This window comes from Portunus trituberculatus, chromosome 49 (genome assembly GCF_017591435.1).
Source record: "Portunus trituberculatus isolate SZX2019 chromosome 49, ASM1759143v1, whole genome shotgun sequence".
Classification (NCBI taxonomy): Eukaryota; Metazoa; Arthropoda; class Malacostraca; order Decapoda; family Portunidae; genus Portunus; species Portunus trituberculatus.
In genome coordinates this window covers 20,153,095-20,178,353 of record NC_059303.1, presented here as the reverse complement: position 1 = coordinate 20,178,353, position 25,259 = coordinate 20,153,095, and the positions used below count along the sequence as shown (strand labels likewise).

At 45.1% G+C, this 25,259-nt stretch overlaps 5 protein-coding genes across 6 annotated transcripts; 3 read left to right on the top strand and 2 right to left on the bottom strand.

Moving 5' to 3' along the window:
• The first annotated feature begins 2,407 nt into the window (after positions 1-2,407).
• On the top strand, positions 2,408-3,112 carry LOC123499299 (general transcription factor II-I repeat domain-containing protein 2-like). The gene has a single exon (XM_045247100.1). The coding sequence runs from the start codon at positions 2,408-2,410 to the stop codon at positions 3,110-3,112; it is 705 nt and encodes a 234-aa protein (XP_045103035.1).
• A 134-nt stretch (positions 3,113-3,246) lies between these two features.
• On the top strand, positions 3,247-4,219 carry LOC123499298 (general transcription factor II-I repeat domain-containing protein 2-like). The gene is made up of 2 exons (XM_045247099.1): positions 3,247-3,765; positions 3,815-4,219. Exons 1-2 carry the CDS (start codon positions 3,247-3,249, stop codon positions 4,217-4,219), a joined length of 924 nt encoding a protein of 307 aa, XP_045103034.1.
• A 5,998-nt stretch (positions 4,220-10,217) lies between these two features.
• Positions 10,218-11,169, top strand: LOC123499297. The gene is made up of 3 exons (XM_045247098.1): positions 10,218-10,319; positions 10,363-10,904; positions 11,012-11,169. The coding sequence occupies exons 1-3, from the start codon at positions 10,218-10,220 to the stop codon at positions 11,016-11,018; spliced, it is 651 nt and encodes a 216-aa protein (XP_045103033.1). The 3' UTR covers positions 11,019-11,169.
• Positions 11,170-15,547: 4,378 nt separating this feature from the next.
• Positions 15,548-18,378, bottom strand: LOC123499246 (peroxisomal biogenesis factor 3-like). The gene has a single exon (XM_045247016.1). It carries the CDS (start codon positions 18,228-18,230, stop codon positions 17,028-17,030), a length of 1,203 nt encoding a protein of 400 aa, XP_045102951.1. The 5' UTR covers positions 18,231-18,378; the 3' UTR covers positions 15,548-17,027.
• Positions 18,379-19,169: 791 nt separating this feature from the next.
• Positions 19,170-25,023, bottom strand: LOC123499245 (la-related protein 7-like). Of its 2 annotated transcripts, XM_045247015.1 has the most exons (3): positions 24,869-25,002; positions 22,136-22,229; positions 19,170-21,732 (listed from the first exon to the last, which is right to left on the bottom strand). In XM_045247015.1, exon 3 carries the CDS (start codon positions 21,667-21,669, stop codon positions 19,927-19,929), a length of 1,743 nt encoding a protein of 580 aa, XP_045102950.1. In that variant the 5' UTR covers positions 21,670-21,732; positions 22,136-22,229; positions 24,869-25,002; the 3' UTR covers positions 19,170-19,926. The 2 variants fall into 2 exon arrangements, with proteins under 2 accessions (XP_045102950.1, XP_045102949.1); XM_045247014.1 differs by lacking the exon at positions 22,136-22,229 and having other exon boundaries at positions 24,869-25,023.
• Between the last annotated feature and the right edge of the window lie 236 nt (positions 25,024-25,259).

Genomic DNA, 25,259 nt, shown 5'->3' with positions numbered 1-25,259 from the left:
CACCAAGGGGGGACACTCTGCATCACTATATCATGGAATGTCCTCTCATTGCTAAATTTAGGCCACAAGGTCAACATGACTTGTATAGCCTCATTGACCATCTCCTTGACTCAACCACTCTCAGGGATATACTAGGAATACCCTCAGTTTGCTCCAGGCTGTAGGATGTTTATGCAATAAGGTGTGCAATATCTGTATTTATTTATTGAAATACTTGTATTCTTGTTATGTATACTGTCTATTGTTATATTTTTGATACTTTAACCTGAAGTCTTTGTCCAGGGGGTGGGTGACAAGGTCCATCCTCCTCCTTTGTTGTATTTATTTATTAATTCAACAAGAAATGTATCAATCAATCAATCATCCAATGCACTGGTGTAACTTGCTCCAGGGACTGTTTGGCAAGGATTTTCAGATCTGCCAACTTGTAATTATTTTTATCAGCAATGTTCCTGTTGACTTGGGCCCAGATGAGTTTGAAAGAATTGTACTGGCAGTGGTAAGGTGGTAACTGCACAACCCTATGTCCAGCATCCTTGGTGATGATGTCAATCAAGTATTTCTTGCCAGTGCTGTACTTCTTTGTGAGAGTAACTCATCACCTGGCTGCTCTCCTTTTTTTTGATGAGCCATTCTTTGATTTCTATTTTCTTCCAAGCTAGAGTTGACATTTTTTCAAGCTGCACCGAGTGATAGGCAGCACTGTCCATCACAATAGAGATAAGTAGAATGTTAAGTAGCAACCGTGTCCTAAACCATTCCTCGAATTTTAATATCATTTGATTATGGCAATCACCATAATTTTTTTTGCTTGAAATACAAGGTCAGCATTTTCAATAAATCCATGATTAGCTCCTGCATGGAGGATAATGAGGCGGCTCCCTTTCCGCGTAGAAACTTTTACTCTTGTGTTGTATCAACCCAACATTTTGGTATGGTGTAGTTCTGGTTGACCCAAGTCTAATCAAGGTACACAAAGCATATGCAAACAGGATTTCTTGAGTTGCTGCATCTCTTGTAAAAAATGTGCTCTTCCAGCTTGCACATCACTTCTCTCCATCAAAAATTTGCGACCATCAACTCTCTTGTATCAGAAACCAATCCCTCTGATAACTATACGCAAGGATTCCAGGCATCATTTGAAACCTATTTTTTGGTTTAGTTCCTCCTTTATTTTCTGCAGTGTAGGTACTTCTCTTCTTGTGTAAAATTCTAAAATTATTCTTCTTAGAACACACTTGTCAAATTCATCAAAGTTCATTATTGTTAAAGAGCAGTTCTTTTTCAAAGTAGTAAAGACAGGCTGATAGGTGCATATCTTGTTTGCGCTGGAACAAATCCTCTTTACTGTGGCTTCAGATATACCAGCAACATCTGCTGTCCTCCTCCTCGCTTGACTTGTGGGTAAAAGTGGCCCTTGATTTGCTTTTTTTTTTTTTAATAAGTACATATCAGTTGTGAAGACAAATTCCTTGGTTTGGTCGTGCAACACACAGTAAGACAGGGAAGCATCAATGTGTCTTTCCATCGGGGCAACCAGATGAGAAGCGAGTTGATTTGCACCTGTGTCATGACCTGACTCCCCCCTTTCCCCCAGAGAAAATCCTACCTCGGGTTGAGTGGCAATATTGATATGCCATACATGTACATCAGGGGCGGGCAACTTCCGGCCCGTGGGCCACATCTGGCCCGCGAAGGCTTAGCGTCCGGCCCGCCACCCTGCTAGGCTTTATTAATGCAATCCAGCCCGCGGACCTCCCACTAAAAGTAGAGAAGAAACTCTAATAAATTTTAAGTTTTTAAATGAATAAATTATACTATTGAATTACTTTACATTTCATTATTATTATTATTATTATGATTATTAGTAGTAGTAGTAGCAGTAGTTGTAGTAGTAGTCGTGTGTGCATACGTTTTCTTTTATTACTATAGTATTCCATGCATTTGTCTAATTTTTTATTGAATAGCAATCAGAGAAAACTAGACAAATCAGCTGTGTGTGTCTGGGTGTTGTTATTGGCGCGAGTCCACCGTAGTCTTCACGGCTATATTTTGATGTGAGTTTTGTTGTTTATTGGAGCACCTTACACCTATCAATAGAAATCTATGTTAACGAATAAATCAGAAGTACGTTGGTAGGGTATTGAATATCGAAATCTATTGTTGTGATGAATCACATTAGTAAATTAATTTCCTATCCTCAAAAGCCACCGTCATGGTTGTTTACATTTATGTAGAGTGGAAAATATCAGAGTCTTTCGGTGTTTTGTGGTGTTCATTGCTCAGCAGTTCGTTGCGTGTTGATGAAACAAAGGCATGGTAGTGTATTTGGCCTTTTTGGCTCATTTTTTTGTAACGTGAAATGATTTTTTTGTCTAGGCATAATTTTCTTCCTTTTTAGTTCATCATGTCTGCGACCCAGCGTGTTAAGAAGAGGAAAGTGGACCTCGAGCGTCGGATCTTCAACCCTGAGTGGGAGAAGTACTTCTTCATCGAGCGCTTTGGACAGGCCCAGTGCCTCATATGCTTGAAGACTTTGGCTGTCCTAAAAGAGTACAACGTGCGCCGCCACTGGGAGACAGAGCACCGCTCGTCAAACTTCGCGTCGATGTCTGTCACCGAAAGGAAGGACACCATCGTTAGACTATCAGGCAACTTGGAGAAACAAACTTCACTCTTCTGCAAGCAGAATGTTGAGGCTGAAAAGGTGACCCGCGCCAGTTATGAAGTCTCCCGCATCCTTGCTCGCCGAATGAAGCCATTCGCGGATGGGGACTTCATCAAGGAATGCCTCCTCGCTGTAGTGGACTCCGTCTGTCCAGAGCAGCGTTCCGCCTTTGAGAAAGTGAGCCTTTCGTCCCGCACCGTTCGTCGCCGCATCGAGGATATGTCGGACAACGTGCACGACTCACTCAAAACACGCAGCTCAAATTTCGTTGCCTTTTCCCTCGCTCTGGATGAGAGCACCGACACAAAGGACACGGCCCAGCTGTCTGTTTTCATCCGCGGCGTCACCGCTGACCTTCAAGTGTGTGAGGAATTCCTCCAGCTTGTCCCGCTGCGCGACACCACCACTGGGCAAGACATCTGCGACGCCGTGCTTCTGTGTTGATCAGCACTCCCTGGACCTCTCCCGTCTTGTGTGTGTGACGACCGACGGTGCCCGGCGATGGTTGGTGAGAAGAAGGCGCGCCGCTGCTAGTGCGTCACTGTGAAGCCGCCGGGTACACTCACCCCATTAACAAGATGCACTGCATCATCCACCAAGAGTCCCTGTGCGCTAAGTCTGCCAACCTCGTTGGTGTCATGTCTGTCGTGGTGAAGGTCGTCAACTCCATCCTCTCCCGCAGCCTTAACCATCGTCAGTTCCAGGCACTGATGGATGAGGTGAATGTGCACTACAACGACCTGCTCTACTTCTGTGAGGTACGCTGGCTGAGTCGAGGGGCCATGCTGTCTCGGGTGTGCGACCTTCAGCAGGAGATTGCCACCTTTCTACGTCAGAAGAACCTTCCCCACGCTGATCAGTTCTCTGATCCACGGTGGCTAGCTCGCCTGGCCCTGCTCACGGACATCACGGCGCACCTGAACACCCTCAACGTGAAGCTGCAAGGCAAAGACATTCTCGTGACAGACATGTACGCGCACATCACTGCCTTCGAGGTTAAACCACGCTTGTGGGAGGCTGAATTGGCTTCTGGTCAGTTTGTGCATTTTCCTCGCCTTGCTGCATGTGCCCCTGACGATGTGGACCTGGGCACTTGCGTTAGTGTCGTCAACTCTCTACGTGAGGAATTTGCTTCCCGTTTTGCAGGAGTCAGGGTGCTGGCTGCAGACTTCGAGCTTTTCACTGCTCCCTTTGACTTCCCCCGTGGAAGACGCCCCTGCCTCCCTGCAGATGGAATTGGTGGAGCTGCAGTGCAACGATGAAATGAAGGCGAAATTCTGCATCTCTTCTCCGTTGTCCTTCTTCCGCGACATCGTTCTCCCTTCTAACAATTTTCAAAAATACATTGCGCATGTCCAACACATTGTGGCCATGTTCGGCAGCACCTACTGCTGTGAACAGCTCTTCTCAAAAATGAGGTACACGAAGTCTCACCTTCGCTCCCAACTCTCGGACCGCCACCTCAATGACATTCTTCTGTTGTCTACCTCAACCATCAAGCCAGACATGGAAATGCTTCTTCATGGCAAACAGCACCAGCAGTCTCATTGATTTGTAGAGTGTTCAATGCAATTTTTGTACAATTTTTTTCACGTAATCAATGTATTATACAAAATATAGTATTTCTGAGATTTTGTTTTTCACTCCGGCCCGCGACCTCCTTCCAAGAGTCTCATCTGGCACTCACTCTAAAAAGGTTGCCTGCCCCTGATGTACATGAAATACCTTCATTTGATTTGGTATATAACACTTATTTGTATCAGGTCTGTCATTTAATGAAATAGTGTTGGAAATCCGGCAAAATGGCGAACAATACCATATGGGTCAGTACAATTTAGTTTTACTACAGCAATAATATTGACTCAGAAAATTTACGTAGAAAAGAAAAAGCAGTTTACAATAATAGCCTTTGCATCTTCATTAGAATCAACCTTTACTATAATAAACCTTGCCAATCACAGTTGTTTGTGGGGAGAAGTGACTAGATTAGAATCAGCCTATAGAAGATGTCTGTTCGAGTAGGGTGTCACCTCAACTATTTCCAATGTATCGCCTGATCTTACAAAGAAAAAAAAAGTAACAACCTCATATTAATTTTTCAGCATTGCCTATCACGATAGGCTAGTTTGCTTTGATTAGATCAGTTTAACTGTGTTAGATAAAATTAACATGTACTGAGGAAGATACATCAGCAGTGTGTTGCCTGAACTATACGTTAAGTTAGGTTAGCTTAAATAGATAAGTTTAAATAAGCTGGCTTGGGCAGCTGTGACCAGCAGTAGCAGCAAGTACTCTCCACAGCAGTAACAGTCAAAATTTGGACTGTTACTTTTGTGGCACTTTGTAATAACTAAACCATTTTCCTCTGGTACATTTTGGTCTGTTTTGTATTAATCGTTTTTATAATTTTCATTGCAATACCCTACTTTCTGAGAGGATAGACAATGCCTTCTTTTCGGGGTGTGGAAAAAGGGGAGGGAATGAATAAAATAATAAATAGAAAAAAATACTGACTTGCGACAGAAACGATGTGCATTGAAACACGTACAAAACTACCACATAAAAATAGATTAATCCTGGAGTGAGAGCATGACCAAAGACTAAATTTATCCAATAGCCTGTAACAACAGAAATAACCCTACACACTCAGATTGCAGACGTATTTACCCTCCACACCTCCTGCCACTCACACACAGAGAGGACAGAGGATGGAGGTAAGCGAACAAGATTATTAAAAAAATAAAATGAAATAAATAAATGAAAAAAAGTCAGTAACTGAGAAACATTAAAAAGTTTGGTAAACCTACAGAGTTTCACCACCTTGCCCTTTCTGGACGAAACTATTTTTTTCTGGTAGATTTCGGCTTGCTTTTAATTAAAATACCACTTGTTTTTGGCGCAAATCAACCAATTTTTTTTACAGCCCCAAAACATATGATTTGCATAAAATAACAACTGGCAAAATAATTAAAAACAAGTTGAAATCTACCAGAAAAAATTAGTTTCGTCCAGAAAAGAACCTAACCTAACTAAACTTAATTTAACCTAACCTAACCTAACCTAACCAAACCTAATCTAACCTAACCTAACCCAACCTAACCTTATTAAACTAAACTTAATCTAACCTAACCTAACTAAACCTAATCTAATCTAACCTAATCTAGCCAAACTTAACTAAACCTAACCTAACCTCAGGGGCCGTCGTGACTAGTGAAAATAATTATTTTATTTATTTTTTTTTTCATTGGCCGCAGCTTCACTTTCAAAGAACAGAACCAATCAGCGTAGACAATTAAGCGCATGCTCAGACAATGGTATGTCACGGAGCCCGCCGAGCCGCCGCGAGCGCCTGACACCATCAGTGTGCGGCAGGGTTTGATGCGAGAGGCTAGTGTCACGGCTCATCACCAAAACACGCTTAAATTTAAAAAAAAATCTGTATCGCCATTCAAAAAGGTTGCACCTAGTATATATGGGGTTCAAATTACTCGTAATCAGGAGCTCTATCTCTTGAGGTGGGTAAAAATCACGTAGCTGATTGTGGTGAAACTCTGCAGTAATACCAAAAGTTTAGTCTTCCACACAGGGCGATGGATATTTGGAACGGATTGAGTGAAGAGACTGTAGCCGCAAAAAGTGTGCACAAATTTAAGGAAAAGTTAAATAAATATAGCTATGGAGAGAGGTCACCATGAACCCCGTCGAACTCTGTAATATACAACTAGGTAAATACAGAGGACTAGAATGAAAATAATTACCCAACCAGGAGAACAAATCGCACTTATCACACACAATCCACCCTCAACCACAATGAGACAAAACAGACCCACCCGATTAAGAGCCCTGCGAGGGGAAGCTGACGTGATAGTCAGCTGTTATGGGGATTGGTGCCTTCCCTCTAAAGTTTTCCTGATATCGCCATCTTGCTTGGTTCTCAACGTCTGGCCAGCTGTTCTGGGGCTCCTTGCAGACTTATCAGTGGATGGCATGGCGAGACACAGCGTCCACGATAGCCAGAAAAACAGTAAAGGAAGAAGAGGACGCGGAATGCCCTTCTCCTCGGCGCCATGTTGCCTGTGCACATTTAATCATGGCGACTACTCGGGGATTTAAATTTAGTTAGTGCTTCTTTGTTCTTTTTATTGCTGCTATTGCATTTATGTACATCATCTTGATTTTTCGATGTTTTTTTTATTGTAATCTCTCTCTCTCTCTCTCTCTCTCTCAAATTGGTCAGTCAAAATCCATTCTTACATTGGTGACGGACATGATTCGACTGACAACGTCTATATCGTGTCTTTTATATATGAATAAATGATACGTCCATTGCAATCCTTCAACCCCCTGACTATATATAGTGTTTCATTCCATCCCGTCCGTCTGTATCAAGGAATATACAGAGTCCTTGGTCTGTATATAGATTTCTCAGTATCTCCGCAGTTAGCAGATTAGCACCCACGGCCCGTGGCTGGCGGGTGTCTATTTTCCTCGCTCCGTTCTGTATGAACAAAGCCCCTGCAAAGAAGAGAAGTGCTGAGGCCCTCTCTGAGGAGCACACCTTTACTGCCTCCCCTGTGGATAGCCAGGACACTTGTCTTGCGGCAGGCCAGCCAAGGGAGACCATTATTCATGTGAAAAGGGTAAAACTTCCTGTTGGGGGAGCGGAGAAGCTTTGTCTCCCCGCCGCCGCTGACCACATGGCCTCCCCTGACCTGACCAGACAAAGGGTCAACCCCCACTGCTGCCTCCGCCTCTATGGACTCGCCACCCTTATCTCCAGGCCTGCAGGACGTCATGGATACTGACGCCGCCTCTCGTGCTTCCTCGCCTCAACCGGGCACTTTCCGTCGCCGTGTGAGGTTTCCCGAGGGGCACGGCAAGACTCTAAAGTTGTTCATGGCGCTGCTCAAACAGCACCCGTCCTTGGAGCCACTCATGAAGGAAGGTAGGCGCAGGCCGTACCTGACGGTCAACCCTCGGTCACCAGCATACCACATGTTGGTGAAGGAGGGCTTCCTTGGCCTCACCATGACCCCAACGGACCCTGACGCCCGGCAGCAGATGGTCATCGTTCATGGCGTGTCTACCACCATCAATGTTGACCTTCTCTCCACGCCAGAGGCCTTCCTTTGGCTCAAGAGGCGCGTCGTCGCAGGAGAACCCCACCCTCAGCTCCTGGGCCTCGTTGAAGGGGCCGTGCCCAGCTCAGTGCACCTCCACGGCCTGGGCCGCTTCCACGTGGGCCTGTACACCACTGAGCCTGACCTGTGTGGCCACTGCTGTCGGTTCGGGCATCAGAGCTGGAAGTGCAAGTCAGCGCCGCGCTGCAGGTACTGTTCTGGGAGTCATCCTTCCTCCCGCTGCCTGGAGAAGATACGTGCTGGCACCAGAGTCATTCCTCTGTGTTGCAATTGTAGGGGCGACCACAACGCCTCTTCACGCCGCTGCCCTGGTCGGCCCAGGCCCGTCAGGGAGCCACACACCCCCGGCACCACTGTCAGCCCCTCCAGGGTAGTTTTTCGGTCTGCCCCAGCTCCGCAACACTATGCTTGGGCAAATGGCGCCCCGTCCTGGTCCGACTTCCCTGCTCTGCCTCTGCCAGCCACCCAGCCATCAGCATTTCCGCCCCTGCTTAGCACAGCTGCCCCAGCCCACTCTCCTGTCCCTGCCACACGGCCACCTGTCCCTGTGCCACACAGGACTGCCCCTTACTATGCTGCTGTGGTAGGGGCTGAGGATGCAGCCCCCGCATCGCAGGCTGGCGTGCCTGCGACCCTCCAGGACGTGGTGCAGCTCCTGCTGGGAATCCAGGCCGAGGTCAGGGACTTGCGTGTGAGGGTCACTGCCTTGAAGCAACAGCGGGACGCAGCAAGGCCTCCGCCCCAGCCAGTGCCCGCCCCTGTCCAGCCAGCACCCTAACCTGCCCACAAGAACCAGCCCCAGAGTGTGCCGGCCAGTCCCCGGCCTCAACCAGTGTCTGCAACTGTCCAGCCTGCCCCAGAGTGTGTCGGCCAGCCCACAGCCCCAACCACTGACTGCTACTGTCCAGCCTGCCCCAGATAGCAAGCCCCAGAGTGCGCCAGCCAGTCCGGGACCCCAGCCAGTGTCTGTCCCGCTACATCCTTCGACCCAGTCTGCCCCTGATATTCAGCCCCAGGGTGTGCCGGTTAGTTCTCAGTCTCAGCAAGTCTAGCCACCGGTCCCAGTACAGCCACTCCTGCCGGCCCCGGCCCAGCCCCTGTCTGTGCCGGACTGCACACCTCCGCAGTCTGGGTCCCCCTCTGTAGAGCCGGACCTGGTATTGGATGACATGGACACGGATGAGAAGGAGTGGGTACCCACGGCTGCTCGGATACTGAACCGGCTGCAGGCTGAGCTCGCCGTTGTGACCGAGGGGCTCGCTTGGGTGCACCAGCAGGTATCGCTGTCCCAGGTTGGCGGTGCGGGAGAGTAAGGACGCTGAGGTGCCAGACGTGTGGCAGGACGTGCTTCACCTTCACCTCCTGACGCACTCTTAAATCCTTTTTGTCCCATGTTTAGGGGGTGGTTGGCATGACCCAACCCCCTCTCTTGTTGTATACACTTCTACAACAATAAAGTTATCAAACAATCAATCAGTATCTCCGCAATATTCCAAAGCAGGACATGGCAAAAAAATAGGGGGATTCGTTATACAAGATAGATTGGAATGAACTCTCGCGCATCTTTGAAATGGACTCTTCCAGATCTTTGAAATAAACTCTCGTGAATTTTTTAAGTAAACTCTCGCAGATCTTTGAAATAAACTCGCGGATCTTTGGATTATAACGGTCAGTACTGACTCCTCCTTTTACGCCACCCTATTGAGTGAGAGCTTTCTGAGCCTGGTTATGGAGTGCCCTGGCGAGGAGGGCACTCACCCTGTTATTATCCATGGAGTGGCGACCCACATCAATGTCAACCTGATAGAGGTACCAGCTGGATTCCATGGGCTGAAGAGGAGGATGGTGGGGCAGATGGCAAGGCCTCAACTGTTGGGAGTGGTGACAGGTAAGGTGCCCAGTGAGGTGCATCTCCTGGGCCTTGGACGTCGGCGTGTGGAGCGGTATACACCTGAACCTGACCTGTGCCGCCACTGTACTCGCTGGGGACACAAGGAGTGGCGCTGCCAGTCTGCCCCTCGCTACAGGTACTGTGCTGGCCCCCATAAGTCAGCACAGTGCCTGGATAAGATCAAGGAGGGCACCAAAATCCCTCCTCGCTGCTGCAATTGTGGGGGTGACCACAACGCCCACTCCACCCTCTGCACTGTCAGGCCTCGGCCCCAAAGGGATCCTGCCACGGATGAGGTGAGTCGGCCCAGACTTATGTTCCGCCAGGCTCCACCTCCCCAGACCAACGCCTGGGCGACAAAGCCCTCCTTCTCGGCCACTGCCCCTCACCTGTCCCAGCCTTCCTGCCCCGCCGGTGGCACTTCAACCACACCTGCTGTGTTCCCACCTTTGCCACAGCCTGGGACACTGCAGGCATCACTCAGGAACTGCCTGGCACCGATGCTACCCAGCAGCTAATGGCAGTGGTGAGTGCACTAGCCACCAAAGTGGACAATCTGACTGCAACAGGCTCTGGTCTTAGTACAGAGTTTGCTGCCTTCAAGAACCAGCAGCACACAGTATGCAGTGAGACCTCCACTGTGGCCCCAACCCCATCCCTAGCCAGCGGTGCTCAACCGGGCCAAGGAGAGAGTGCCGTGTGTCAGCATAGCCTGTGCGACCCACCCACGTAAAAGGACAAGGCCGCAGGGCAATGTGCAACTGCTGCTGCACCCACACCGAGGATGGATACCCCCGTCAAGCCAGTCAAGGGAGCCACACGACAGCCCCGGAGCCTCTCAGGGATGGCCCTGCTCCCCTGCTTCAGAGAGCAAGTCACCTGTGGCAGACTGTGAGGAGGATGCTGCAGGTGAATGGACACTGGTCAGCCGAAAGAAGAAGCGGTGCTACAGCCCAATCCCAGCCCGGACTGCCAACCCCGAGCCGGACCAGGGACACTTGAAGACTGCCAGCCCCAAGCCAGACCAGGGACATCTGAAGACTGCCAGCTCCGAGCCAGATCAAGGACATCTGAAGACTGCCAGCCCTGAGCCAGACCAGGGACATCTGATGGCAGCCATGCAGATGCTGATGGAGCAGATGTCTCGCCTGACACAGGAAGTGGATGGCCTGAAGACACAGATGCAATACCATCGCGATGAACGGTAAGACTTTCCGCACCCTAACATGGAATGTCAATGGTCTACATGCCCGTTTCACTGACTTACACTCTCATGTCCTTCTCCATAAGCCTGACATTATTGCCTTACAGGAGGTAGGGCCACGGGTGCCTGAGCAGCAGGGTTATGCTTCCCACACCCTCAGTTGTGGTGACGGTAGTAGTCGGGGGATGGCCACTTACATTAAACATGGGATTCCAGTTAACTTCATGGAAATGGGGGTCACTGAGGGTATTGAATTTATTACTGTTTGCTTGCACACTGTGGGTGAAATTATTTACTTACTGGGGACCACACACCCACACATGTTCAAGGAGGCACACTTGATTATGTAGCCCTCATCAATATGCCGACATATACTGCCGAAACTTATCTTGTCAGGTCATTGCTGAGCGACCACTTCACCCTGGAGACGACCCTCCCGGTGCAGTCCGCCCCAGCAGTGCCCAGGAAGCGCTTGACGGTGCCACCATCCAGGATGACGGACCTCGTCGTCCATGTGGTGGCGTGGTACGCTGCCGTGAAGGGCTCCTTTGCTGATGCAGAGGCATCATACGATGAACTCTTGCACACCATCGAGGGATTCATCGCGACTCCAAGGGTTCCAGCTCCACGCCGCTGGACTTACACTACCGACCCTGTCATTCTGAACTACCAACAGATGCTGCCTACCAGAGACGTTGGCAGCTCAATCCAGCAGACACAGAGTCACGGGATGCCATGGTTACCGTGGCTCGACACCTCATGATCTGCGGCAGCAGGAAAGGAAGAAGTACTGGGTCTCCTTCCTGGACAAGGTGCGCAGGACCCAGTCCCTCTGGGAGGTGTGGCACCATGTCAACAGCGTCCAGGGCAAGTCCATATGGCAGGTGTGTGACCCTGATCCTGCAGGCAGGGCATGAGAACTCGTCTTGCAGTGGAAGGAAGCCTCATCCTTCTCTGGCCTTCCTGTGGAACACCAGGAGGCGCTTGATTAGCAAAGCCCACGAAGGATGGAGTTGCTTTGCCACAGTGTTCCTCTGCTGGACGACACCTGTGTGCCAATCACGCATGACGAACTCCTCTCGGCAGTCAAGTTGGGCAAGTCAACAGCTCCTGGCAAGGATGGCATCACCTATGATATCCTCAATGCTCTCCTGGAGGTAAAGGTAGACAACCCTATCTTGGATTTATTTAACATGTCTTTCACTGCAGGCAAGCTTCCCGCTCTTGGAAAACAGCCATCGTCATCCCAATACCCAAAGGTGATGGCACCTTTCGCCCTATTTCTCTCACCAGCTGTCTGTGTAAGATGATGGAACGGGTAATATTGAACAGACTTATATACAAGGTGGGCCATGTACTCTCTGGCAATGTACATGGCTTCCTAAAAGGTCACTCTACAAGTCATTGTTTTGTTGAGTGTCTTATAAATAAGGATGCTACCTGCAGAGCTTTCGTTGATCTCAAGGGTGCCTTCAACAGGGCCAACAAAGATGTTATTATGGAGGAACTCATTCTCAAAGGTGTCAAAGGTAGATTATTAGGATGGATCAGGGACTATTTGTACAATAGAACAGCACAGGTTTGGTTTCAAGGTGCAGTCTCCTCTGAGCAGGTTTTGAGCTTAGAACACCACAGGGTGGAGTCCTTAGTCCAATGCTTTTCAATGTTTTAATGGACAAAATTGTACACTGTTCCTTTCTGCAGGGCACCCAGGTCCTCATCTATGCTGATGACATACTCCTCCAATGCCCCACACCCAGGATTCTCCAGGTTGCTTTGTCACAACTGGCAGCGTTGTGTGTCCAAATGGGATTAGTGATTAATGAATGTAAAACAAAATTTCAAGCTAAAGGGAAGGTCTCTCGGCTGCCCACTGTAAATAACATTCCCATCCCTAGAGTTCACATACACAAGTACCTGGGTGTTCAGATGAGCTTTAGGAAGTCTCTTCAAGCCGTCCACTATGTTCGAGACCTCAGTCTGCCACGGCTAGCACCACTTCAGCTGCTAGCCAACAGGGGTCTGGGGGCTGGCATTCCAGTCCTAAGAATGTTCTGTATATCTGTCATACGGTCCCTTATTGATTATGCCGCCCCTGTTTTAATACAGTTTAGTGCCACCAAACTCCGTCCCCTGGAGCTTGTACAGAATGAAGCTATGCGAATAATCTTAGGATGCCCCAGGACTGCACGGATTGAAGTCCTCAGAGCTGAACTGCACCTGCCCAGTATTATGTGTAGGGTACAGGAAATTACTTGTCACACAATTAGTCGGATGCTATGCACAGGCTCTGACTCTCTAAAGGGATCACTGACCCCCCTGTATCATGATCCTCGCACTCCTACAACACCATACCTCGGGAAGATCTTGGGAGTACTGACAAGTGTAGGTGTAGCCGAGGCTTGTATTAACGTTGTTATGTCACCGCTGCAACCCGCCTGGAACCCTCACCGTGTCAGTGTTGATATTCACTCACTGCATCAGCCCAAGAGGGATTGCCTCCCTCATGTGCTACAAAGACATGTTCATGACTAAATTGTCCAAGTACCCACACGTTCAGGCTATTCATCTTTATTGTGATGGGTCAGTCAATGGCAGCAGGTCTGGATGTGGGCTGTTCATCCGTGACTACATCTCTGCCAGTCTCTACACTGACACCTAGGTTTCCAGGCGGCTCCCTGCACCCATGTCTTCCACTAGAGCAGAACTGTATGCTGTACTGGAGGCGCTCCACATTGTGGCGCCTCTCCATAAGAATGTATATTTCTTTATTGACAGTCAGGCTGCATTGTACGCCCTTCAATCCACCTCCTCCATGGACTGTGATCTAGTTAATAAGTGTCTTGATCTCATCTACACCCCCTGGTGCCACGGTCCATTTCATCTGGATACCCTCTCATGTGGGTATCTCGTTAAATGAAAAAGTAGACCACCTTGCTCAGTGTGCCTTACAAGATGACACAGTGGACCCTGGCACTGAGTACACTCTGGGTTATGTTAAGAGTAGCATTAAGGACTTTGTACAAAGTAGCATTAGTGATCAGTTGGAGCTTTGTTGCCATAGGGGCAGTAGCACTAGTCTTCACTATGCACGTGTCTCCCAGAGCTGTGCTTACACCTACGGGAAACACACTGCATCACATGACAGGGTGGCAATGAGGCTCAGATTAGGCTACAAATACTTTTGGGAAGTCAGTGCTTCTCCTGGTGTGTGCTGCACCAAGGGGGGACACTCTGCGTCACTATATCATGGAATGTCCTCTCATTGCTAAATTTAGGCCACAAGGTCAGCATGAATTGTACAGCCTCATTGACCATCTCCTAGACTCTGCCACCCTCAGGGATATACTCAGGGAATATCCTCAGTTTGATCCCAGACTGTAGGATGTCTTAGGCAATAAGGTGTGCAATATGTGTATTTATCTATTGAAATACTTGTATTCTTGTTGTGTATACTGTCCCGAGTTATTTTTGTGATACTTTAACCTTAAGTCTTTGCCCAGGGGGTGGGTGGCAAGGCCCATCCTCCTCCTTTGTTGTAATTAACTATTAATTCAACAATAAATGTATCAATCAATCAATCAATCAGGATTAAATAATCCCCAAATTAAGTCATCACAAGGGAGCCCCCCTCCAATGAAGTAATTTGTCCTGCTGCTAGGCAACAAAGGCCATATAGCTGCTAGGATCTTTGGAATGAACTCACGCGGATCTTTGAAATAAACTCTCGCGGATCTTTGAAATAAACATTCACGGATCTTTGAAATAAACTTTCGCGGATCTTTGAAATAAACTCGCGGATCTTTGGAATGAACTCTCGCGGATCTTTGAAATAAACTTTCGCGGATCTTTGGAATGGACTCTCGCGGATCCTGTAATCTCATAGCTTACCACTGCATCCAACCAAACCAAGACATAGGCAATGACTAATATATAAACACCAGGCAGGACAGTTCCAGACATGTGCTTCTCTAATTGGGCTAACAAGTAACAAGCAGTACTATGCTACGAGATGGCCATAAGTGACCAAGAAAATAAGGTAATGAGTATACAGTAAAACCATGAGGTGTGTACCTACTCAAAAAGATAAAAATGAGAATAAATTAACTTATCTTAGAAAGTGTGTTTTTTATTTCCAAGGACTTGACCCTTTCAATAATGGGGCACATTTTTACCTAGAGATTTGTGTACGATTAGACCACCTTATTGACATGAGGAAGGGTCTATGGAGGTCAAATGATTAATAGCCACGGTCTTCACTATTCTAATCCCCTACATGAGTTTCTTAAGCTGTATAAAATCTCCAAATAATAAGCAGAATGATTAAGTATAGAGATGGCACAAGGTGATAGACAAATGAGAAGAAAGAGAAACATAAACAAAGAAGATAATCTTTTCTCCAATCCCAGCCAGGTTATTCATTTTTTTTTCTATTTATGCTGGAGGGGAAACTGGCCAAGGGCAACATAAATAGGAAAAAAAAGATCTACTGGGTTGCCAGTTCCCTTAAAGTTCAAATGAGTTATCCAAAATTTAGGGACAAATGTCTTGAAACTTCCCTCTTAAAAGAAGTCTAGTCGTAGGAAGATGGAAATACAGAAGCAGGCAGGGAGTTCCAGATTGTGGTATGAATAGCATCAATCTTTGACAATAGTTAATTATTTTATTGTCAAAATTACAACTGATGGCCTATGTATACTCTGAAATATTACACATGTTAATTAGTTATCTGGCTGACCAAAACTCCTCTCTGGCTAGCTGTTCAGAACTAAAGGGGTTTGATCAACTGAGTATTGACCTCATTATAAAATACAGAAGTGTGTGTAAGAGAGGAAGAAGGAGAGGTTCACCAGTCTCAAAGATCACCAGCTTTACCCTCCTAGTGAAAATCTAGAGGTCATAGTTTGATTCAAGGCTACTCTGACTTTACACCAATGACCAGAAGGATATACCAGTAAAGGCAAACATTTTTCTGACCAGCTCTAAATACAAGTAGGTGACAGCTAGAACAGCAATGGTCAAAAGGATATATGCACAGATTAAAATACACGTACATTCCTGACCCTCTCTAGGCACAATATCCCTTTGGTACCCAACCTTGGCCATCACAGTCTCCTTTAGTCCAGCCTGCTTTATTTACATCACCAGAGGGAGATCCTGTGTCTGCATTTTTTCTATGAAAGAGGTGGAAACCTGGATAAAGACAACATGAAATTAAAAAGAAGGGCCCACTTACTTGCCAGTTTCCTTGCTTATCTGAAATATTAGCTTCCTATTATATTTCCCTATCCTGTTCAGATTACAGGTGATTTATATCTTACATGTACTATAGTAAAAGATCACATGAAGATCACCCATCCCAGTTACCATTTGGAGTGGGTAGACTTGGTTGGGTTTGGCAAGTTAGATCAGATTATGATAGGTCAAGTTAGAGTACATTACAATGAGTGTGGTTAGGTTAGGATGGCTAAGATTGAATTGAGGTTAATTTAGGTAACATTAAATTTAAGTCGCATTTGAATAGGATATGATAGAGTAAGATTTTAAAAGGTCAGATTAAATTTTGTAGGTTAGGTTAGGTTAGGATTTGATTGGGTAAAATAAAGTCATGGCAGGTTGGATTAGCTTTGGTGGGTAAGGTCAGGAAAGACCAGTCATTTAGATCATGACAGGACAGATTGGCAGAGGTGATACAATTCAACTTGACCTGATATAAACTAACCACATCTGATCTAATCTAACTAAAGTTATTTAAAAAACAGCAGCAAGATAACATGTTAGGTTGGGATAGGACAGATTAGCTTTGGCAAACCAAATTGACTTAACTCAATCTAAACTAACCACACCTGACCTAACCTAGCCTAGGCCACTCCTAAAAATAGCCGAGGTGGTGGACTTCCCTGATCCCAATAAATGCCCTTGCCTTCTACACAGTCATGGCTGTGGCTAAGGTGAAAAATAACTACTAAATATCTTTTGTGGTTAATGAACAACATTGTGACACTGCACTTTGTAAGACTGAGTTATACTCTTATACATTAATAGCCGTTTTAGACAACATATATACTCTGAACCTCAATGATACAGTGACACTTTAAAGACTGCTGACAACTTGTGCACTTGTCACACTGCTTGGCTGAGAGGCAGAGCAAAGGCTTCATATACATTGGCCCCCATGGAGTCCAGCTTGTCATTGGTGAGGACTTTCTGCAGCAGCTGGCCTGGGGTTGGGGAGAGTGCAGCATGGACCAGCCCAGACAAGACCGGCACCAGTTTGGCCACAGGAACAGAGCTGCTATTGATGAAGTTGGAGTGAGGAGGGCCAGTCTGAGGTCCGGCTATTTTGTCACCTGAATCGGGTGGTAGTCCTGGGTCCAAGTCTCGGCTAATATTATCCACCCACTTTTCTGTAGAGGCATTTTCTTGCAGGGGTTTTGTTATGGGGTAAAAGTCTGCCATTCTGTCCAGCATTATGTTAAAACCGTGTTGTATCAGGGTGTCCATTACAGTGCCAAAGTCTTCACTGTCAAGTATGTCACTGGTTTCAATGAGCATGTTGTAGAGGATCTTTTCCTCCTCGGACTCCCCATCAGGAGGCACAGGCAGCTGCAGGACATACTTGCTCCACGGCTCCACCTTCTGCCTCCTGCCTTGGCCCTCACTGTGAGAAGTGCTCTCCCCAGCAATGACGAGTCTGATCTCATGAAAGATTGCCTCCAGCTGGGACAGAGTGAGGGAGCGGTTGAGAGGAATCCCAGTGACAATGTGTGTGACAACCTGCGTGATGTGCTGCACCAGTTTAGGTATTCCTTCCTCTACCAAGAAGTGGACAGCTGTGAGGTATTTCTGCTGCAGTGTCTGGGAAATGGGTAAACCAGCATGGCCAGAATGAATGAGGTCACCAAAAGTGTAGCCTCCAAGCAGCATGAGTTGCATGCGTATCGCGGCACCCACCAGGCTGGCAATATACACAGTGGATATGGCTCGGCTGAACCCCACCACTTTGAGCTGCTCCCAGATGTTACGCTTGTGCTGAGGTTGCTCCTTCACAGCCTGCAGGAGAGTCTCAGTGTCCAGCTCCCTTGTCAGCACTTCCTTCATGCTCCCAGACAGACTCATTACAGTGGCATTTGCCGTCCTGTAAGTGTTCTCATAGTGCTGCCGTTTCTTCTGCTTCTCCAACAGTGCACGTGTCTGCTGGTCATGCCACTCCAGCAGCTTCCTCTCTGCATAGCGGCTGAGGAACGCAGCACCACCTATAATGACGCCTCCAATCAGAAACTTCCTCCGATGCCGGTAGAGGAAATCCTTCACACGAGAAAACATTGTGCTACACTAATGCTACACCAGTGTTGTTCAGAATGCTGATTGGTCTATGCCTTGCTGTGCTAGTGCTGGAATTGCTTCCATTCTTCATTAATGTTGACCAGCAACTTTTTGTAAGCGGTTGGCAACAAAGTTGGTTGAGTCAATGAAGCGCTGGACACAGTTGGTGATGCAGCCCTCGGTGCGTGACTCCAGGCGAGTGGAGGGCCGGTCCATGCACTTGTCCCAGCACTTCTCAGTCAGCTCATGGACAAGAACCTGAAACCACATTATTGTTAAATTCCTGATTAATTTCTTCCATGTTTTCTCTTTTTTGCTTTTGTTTTTTTTTCTGAAATCTTTTCTACAATATAACATTACAACTTTTGAAAACTACACCAAACAAACCCCAATTGAAATCAAGTGATCAAACAATCATATCATAACCTACACACCTTTCAAATGTGAGAAATTTCACATATGTATTCAAGTAGTTATTTAATCCAAGAAATTTGCATAGCTTCATGAAACACATGAAATCATACAAAAGTAGTTCATTTTAGACAATTATACAAGACAGAACACACAGTTCAGTGATTTTAAGACAGCACCCATGTACTTGAACAAAACCATGTACATAATCTCAACTGAATGACTGCAAGACAGCCACCAATTCAGAGTTAAGAATCAAGCTTGAGATGGATAGCAGTAGGTGCAGCATAGGGAACAGTCTTATCATAAAGGGACACAGGTGAACCAGTGTGTTGTTAAACTTTGGTGTGGATGTGTGGCCTAATTTTCTCGGGTAAAGTGGGTTGATCCATATAAATATTCCTTACCACCAGAGATTGATGGTGCAAGTGTGTGAATGTAGTACTTAGTCTGGGCCAGCCATGTTAGAGTGCTGGCCTGGTATACAGATAGATAAAAGTATTAAGTATCAGGTACATTAATACACTGTTATTTCCTGAAACTTTATTGTGCATCTCTATAAAAGCAATTAATTCCTCAATTTATATCACACTCTTTATTACATGCCTCACAGATAGTTAAATCCTAATAGTATTTATTTCCATGAAGAATATAAAAAATTCATAACAATATTGAAATTAACTTTTGAGACACTGCATGACAAAGAAACTCAAGAATGATTTACATCTACACACTGAGTTCAGAAAGTTGTAATTAGCTTAACATGAGATGCAACATTAATCAGTCCAACCATTCACGTGCAAGACAGTTGCTATGGCTTCGTTCTGAAATTACTATTTTCAAAGCCACTGAGATGATTTGCCTCATTCTCAAGAATATTCATCCTGTTGATACAGTACAAATCTTGTTAATCTGGCACTAGAACTGTAAAAACACCTTTAAAAACTCACGTAACCTCACCTATAATCTTTTGAAAATAGTGGAGGTGTAGGGAAGAGGTGTATCAGATCATGACCCGAGGTTTGGTGATATTACATGATGCTAGGCACTCAATGAAGCTTGGTAGTTTTACAAGTACACCTGGACACTGAGAGCACCTAAACATTATTGAGGATGTCTTTCCATATTGTTATAAAGTACCTGGACAAACTTTGCACCTTGATGTTATAGATACTGCAGGTATCTGGATATCTAATACACTTGACACACCTTGATAGTTATAAGTGCATCAATATTGTCCAAAATGACCTTGACATTGTTACAGATATCTGGAAACTCTTTCTTGTCAGTCATCAAACACAATGTGTGAGTTACATTTGGTGTTCTGGGCATCCCTAAAGGCTTTCAGAAAAAGTTTCTCTCTTCCCCGCAGCTCACCAATGCAACTCTGGGACTGCTTTCCATTCTGCTTGCTCTTTTTATTCCTGCGCTGAGTCCAACATGACAAAATGCGGTCCCAATACTCCTCTTCCTCGGTACCAGACAGAATCTCCATGCGACTCCAACACCCAGTCTTCCTGTATGCAGCAGCTGCCTCCTCTGATGTGAACCTGACAAATACATCCCTCTCGGTTGCACTCACATCAACATATGCCACTCCACTTCCCTCCTTAACAGTATCCTTCAGTTTCTTGGGGTCATGAGGTGGCTCTTCAAAGCTAATCTTTATCACTGAATTTGGTGTGAACTGTGGCTTGAGGCTCTGGTCCTTCTCTAGCCTGCTATCTGCCACTGCTTCCTCCTGGGCCTCCTGGGCCTCCTGGGTTTGCTCCATATCATGATTTTGGTCACACTCCATGTTCCATTTGGTATGGCGTTGTCTGAAGTGTTCCTGGTGGTACCTCTCCTGCAGTTGCATCTTGAGTAACCTCATGTTCTCTCTTTGAGTATTGAGATATTTGTTCCTTAACTTCTTCCAGTCTTCTTTGGACATGACTCTCAAGTATATGCTGTCAATAACCTCCTTTTCTCTCTTTTTTCGCTTCCGTTTCTTCTTCTTTTTCTTGCCGCCACTAGAAGGTTCCTCTCCTCCATCAGTGCCCCGCTGTGGCTCACTCTCACTGGCGTCCATTTCTTTCTCTTCCTGTCCAGTCATATCATCAGATTTACTCTCTTCTTTGCCACTAGTAGGTTCCTCTCCTCCATCAGTGCCCTGCTGTGACTCACTCACACTGGCGTCCATTTCTTTCCCTCCCTGTTCAGCCATATCATCAGATTTATTCTCCTCTTTACTTTTTTTCCTTTTCTTCTCATTTATTTCTTCACTTGCACTATCTAATTTCCTTTTCTTTACATTTTCTCCCTCTCCCACAGAGACTTCCAAACTCTTTTCACCATCACTCTCCTTCTCCACACTCTGGTTGTCACTGTGAGACTCCACATGACTGTCCCCTTCCACCTGCTGCTCTGTGTTACCTTCAAATGCCTTGATGCTCTGCAGCTCAGCAGGATCGGTGGTGGGAGGAATTTTACACTCAAGGGCACCAAATGCCTCCAGGGCTGAGTTTGCCATCTCAGGAACCTTAAACTCTACAAAGGCAAAACCCTTGGGTCTGCCTGAGCGATGGTAGCGAGGCAGAGATATGTAATCAATGGTTCCATATTGCCCAAATACCTGACGCACCCAGTCATGGTCGGCATTGGAAGGAATGTTTTCCACATATATGGTACAGTGCAGTACATTTCCTTTTACTTCTACAGCCACCTTCCTTCTGACCTGAAGGCCATCCTCTGATAGCTCTAATAGGGAGGACTTGCTTATGGCTTTCCTCAGAAAAGCAATGTCATTGGTCATGGATCTGAGCTTGTTGAACTTGAAGAATGTTTCCAAGTCTACGTAGGGACTATCACGAAGCAGACTGCCCATGAAGCGATCCTTGGTGATGTTTGCTGAACTGAAGTAGAAATCCATCTGGTTTGCAATCTGTTGCAGGAGGCGCTTCTTGCGTTTCCGGAACTCCTTGGGGGCTGGAGAGTCTTTCTCTGCCATCTTCTGCTGCTGCTGTAGTGTGGCGGGAGTCTCGTCCATGACTGAACTGTACAGGGCTTCACTTGCCTGTTATTAGTTTAGTTCTTGGCTCTTCTAGTGCAGCTGTAGGCAAGAAACAATGATGCTATCAATACCCACACTTAGCCTAAGCCATTTACAAGAATTACAATAAAACACAAAACCATCACCAGTGAAAAAATATTTTCTTTGGAGCAATATATAATGCTGTCTGTCTCCTGATGGATGGCCAGTAACAATGGCAACCATGGTAAAAATATTATACACCTATCACTTTTAAAATAAAATGTAACAAAATGCCACTAAATTCAGTAAAATGGCACTTGCCTACACAACTAAATACAAACAGTACACCCAACATCTAATTCTACATTTTATAAACTACAAACATCTTTCCGATTGAAAGAAATTTTTTTACAAATTCCTGAGATTTATCTATACTTTTTCCATGAATATTGAGTTCTAGTGGTGTAAATTCACATCTAACCTTCATTGACTGTCTTGCACCAAACTTTTCACAACATTTCAGGAGCCTTGTGATGAAGCACAACAGGCATCACAGTACCAAGCATCAACCACACCTACACAGTTCACCAGAAATAAAAAAATTACTTCAACACATGCAGGATGTTCCCAACCTATGCTGGGATGTATCATTACTTTCCAACAATAGACAATATCCAAAGAAATATCTGATACATTCCATCTAAGAACACAAGAGTTATCAGAAGTAGCATATTGCACTCTACTGAATAAGAAACAAGATATGAAACATGTGCATGTCACCAGCAATGATGCAACAAAGACGGGTAGCCTCTGCAGCAGTAAAGGAAAAACTACAGCTGGTGGTCAGGTGTGAACAGGGAAAGAAAAGATTGGTCTAAAAACTGTGTGTGTATCTTCTGTTTCACTCTCTAATCACATAGCCTTCCATGTTTCTCATCCTCTCGTCTTTCTTTTGCACACGTGACTGATTTTGACACAGTAACATCTGAATGAAAGGCATGTACTCACAGTTGATCTTGGCTGTCAAAGTGAAGGATTATGACACAGGAGTAATACATGATTCTGTCAACAGTGTTCTGCTAGAAAGCTATCATAAGCCTGTACTCCCAGTCCTTCTGCTAGTAAACACACAAACCTTCAGTCATTATACTGTGATTCTGCTAATTTTTATCATACTGAGAAGTGTTCAGTCCCAGTATCTGTAGTGTCAAACATCCCTCAAATTAGCAGACGTGTTATCAAGACCTCACGTTACCAGGAACTTATGACCAAATGAAAAAGCTCACAAGCTTTATGGCAAGCTTCTATCCACACAATAGCTGGCTGATCTGAGATGGATTGGAATCATTCAATAAATATCCTGCACATCAAATATAACTCTTGTGAATTTAATGTTGACCTTTATTTTTCATTAATCTTATTCAAACTTAAAAATTAAAAAGTTAAACATTTATATACTTTTATTACAATATTTCAACACAGAAAAATTATGTAAGCCTGAACTTCACTCCTGTGTTGAGCACTAGCATAAGAGACATGCAAACTCTGTTATAACAAATAACATATAATGACATTTCTCATAATAGATGACAAAGATGGAAGAAATCAGAAAACCTTGCAGAAAAATAATCAATATCAAGATGTGATGACACTTGAACTAAATAGTATACAATGTGGATTGTCCTTAAAATAACAGGAATGCAGAGAAAAAAAAAAAACTTTGATATTTCTGTATATAAAACATAAATGACTAGTTGGGATGGATTATGCTTACATGAAAACTGTGAAAATATCATTAAATCTGTTGTATCTGAAGTTAATAAACAAGATTTAGTGAAAAAAAAAAATAGTCAACAGTCACTTAATAGCAATTTCAGAATAGACATTATTTTTGATATTCTAGTTTCATTCCCCACTACAGTACATTATTACTGAATAAAACCTCTCAACAGGACAGTAAAATAGATTAGGTTAGCTTGGAGGATGCAACCTAACCTATCCTATTCTGGGAGTTTTAATTCATCAGTAGCAGCAAGGAACAGAACTTTTACAAGAAAGTAAAATATTAGCACTAACAACTGTCGACCTCAAATGGCTATCCTTACGAATCCAAAACTACATCAAATTTGCCTGAACTGAGATAATGTCAAGTTCCACCGAAACATTAACAATGGAAGAAATAGAAATGAGAAAGAATTATGTGAACAAAAGTTGGAACAGAAGATATACCAAGCTAGTGCAATAAGAAGGCCCGGCACTGTCATAATATAGTGGTACCTCCAGCTCTCTTCCGTTTCCCAGCTCTTTCACTCCACTGACATGAGGTAGGAATGAAAATATGATTCCCAAAACTTATCTAACCTAAACTTTAAGCTAACTTAACCTAACCTAGCTACCATAACCTAACCACACTTTTGGTCTGAAGGGTTCTGAAGAAGGTGTATCAGTGGTGCACAATAACAATGCACCATGACAAGACATACACTATGAAACAGGTAAAAACAGTACATGGCAAAACAGATCCAGAAACTTTATCCTGTTGAAAATGTACCCTGGATGCTAAGCTGGTGCTACAGAAAAAGAAAAAAAAAAAAGGAAAGAAAGAAAATAAAATAAAACTGCACTCGATAATAAAAACAGCATCGAGATGAGATGAAGAAGTGAGGAAGAATTTAATGAAGTCACAAGAAGAAAAAGATAATGATGAAAATGACTGTCACACAAAGAAAAGGTGATGATGATTATGTCAGGAAGAAAAAAATGTGATAATTATGTGACAAGAAGAAAAAATGAAGAAATAAAACAAGAGTAAGACAAAAAGAAGTCTAAGGAAGAGGAGATGGAAGAGAAGAAAAGCAGGATATGAAAAAAACAGGAAAGATCTGATTTAGTGTGGAAAGATACGACTAAAGAGGAAGAAAGGTAAGGAGAAGAGGCTGGGAAAAGGAGAAATTAAAGTAATACGTAAGGTCAAAAAATAACAGGCAAGTCAATATGAAAAAGTAAGGAAGGATCTGATTTAGTTTAGGAAGATACGACAGGAGAAGGAGAGAGGCCAGGAGATGAGGAGATTGAGGATAACAGATGAGGGAGGAGAGAGGCCAGGAGATGAGGAGATTGAGGATAACAGATGAGGGAGGAGAGAGGCATGAGAGGAGGAAGATAAGACGAAGCATGGGAACATTTAAGGAGAGCCCAGATTCGAGTCACCCACCTGGAAACGTTGCTTTTGCGTTTCTCCTTCAATGAATCTGGCCAGAAGAGGGTCGACCGCCGCTAGCTGATCAAAGGAAGTCATATCTAGCCCTGCACGGCTTGCTTTAGTCCCTCGAGCCTGCCTATTGCCTGCCTCCTCTTCCTCTTCTTAGGCGAAGCGACTGGCGGGCAGCTACCGGCAGTGGTGATGGTTTTGATCTTATGGCTTGTATTCTGAAACGTTTGCTTTCTCATCATGGCTATTTTCAAAGGCTAGCCGATTTCTCAAGGGTGTTTCTCCTGTTGATAATGTAGCAATTTTATCAATCTATCACAAAAACCACAAAACACCTTAAGAAATCCGTGTAATTTCAACTATCGAGCTTTTTGAAAATATTGGAGGAGCGCTG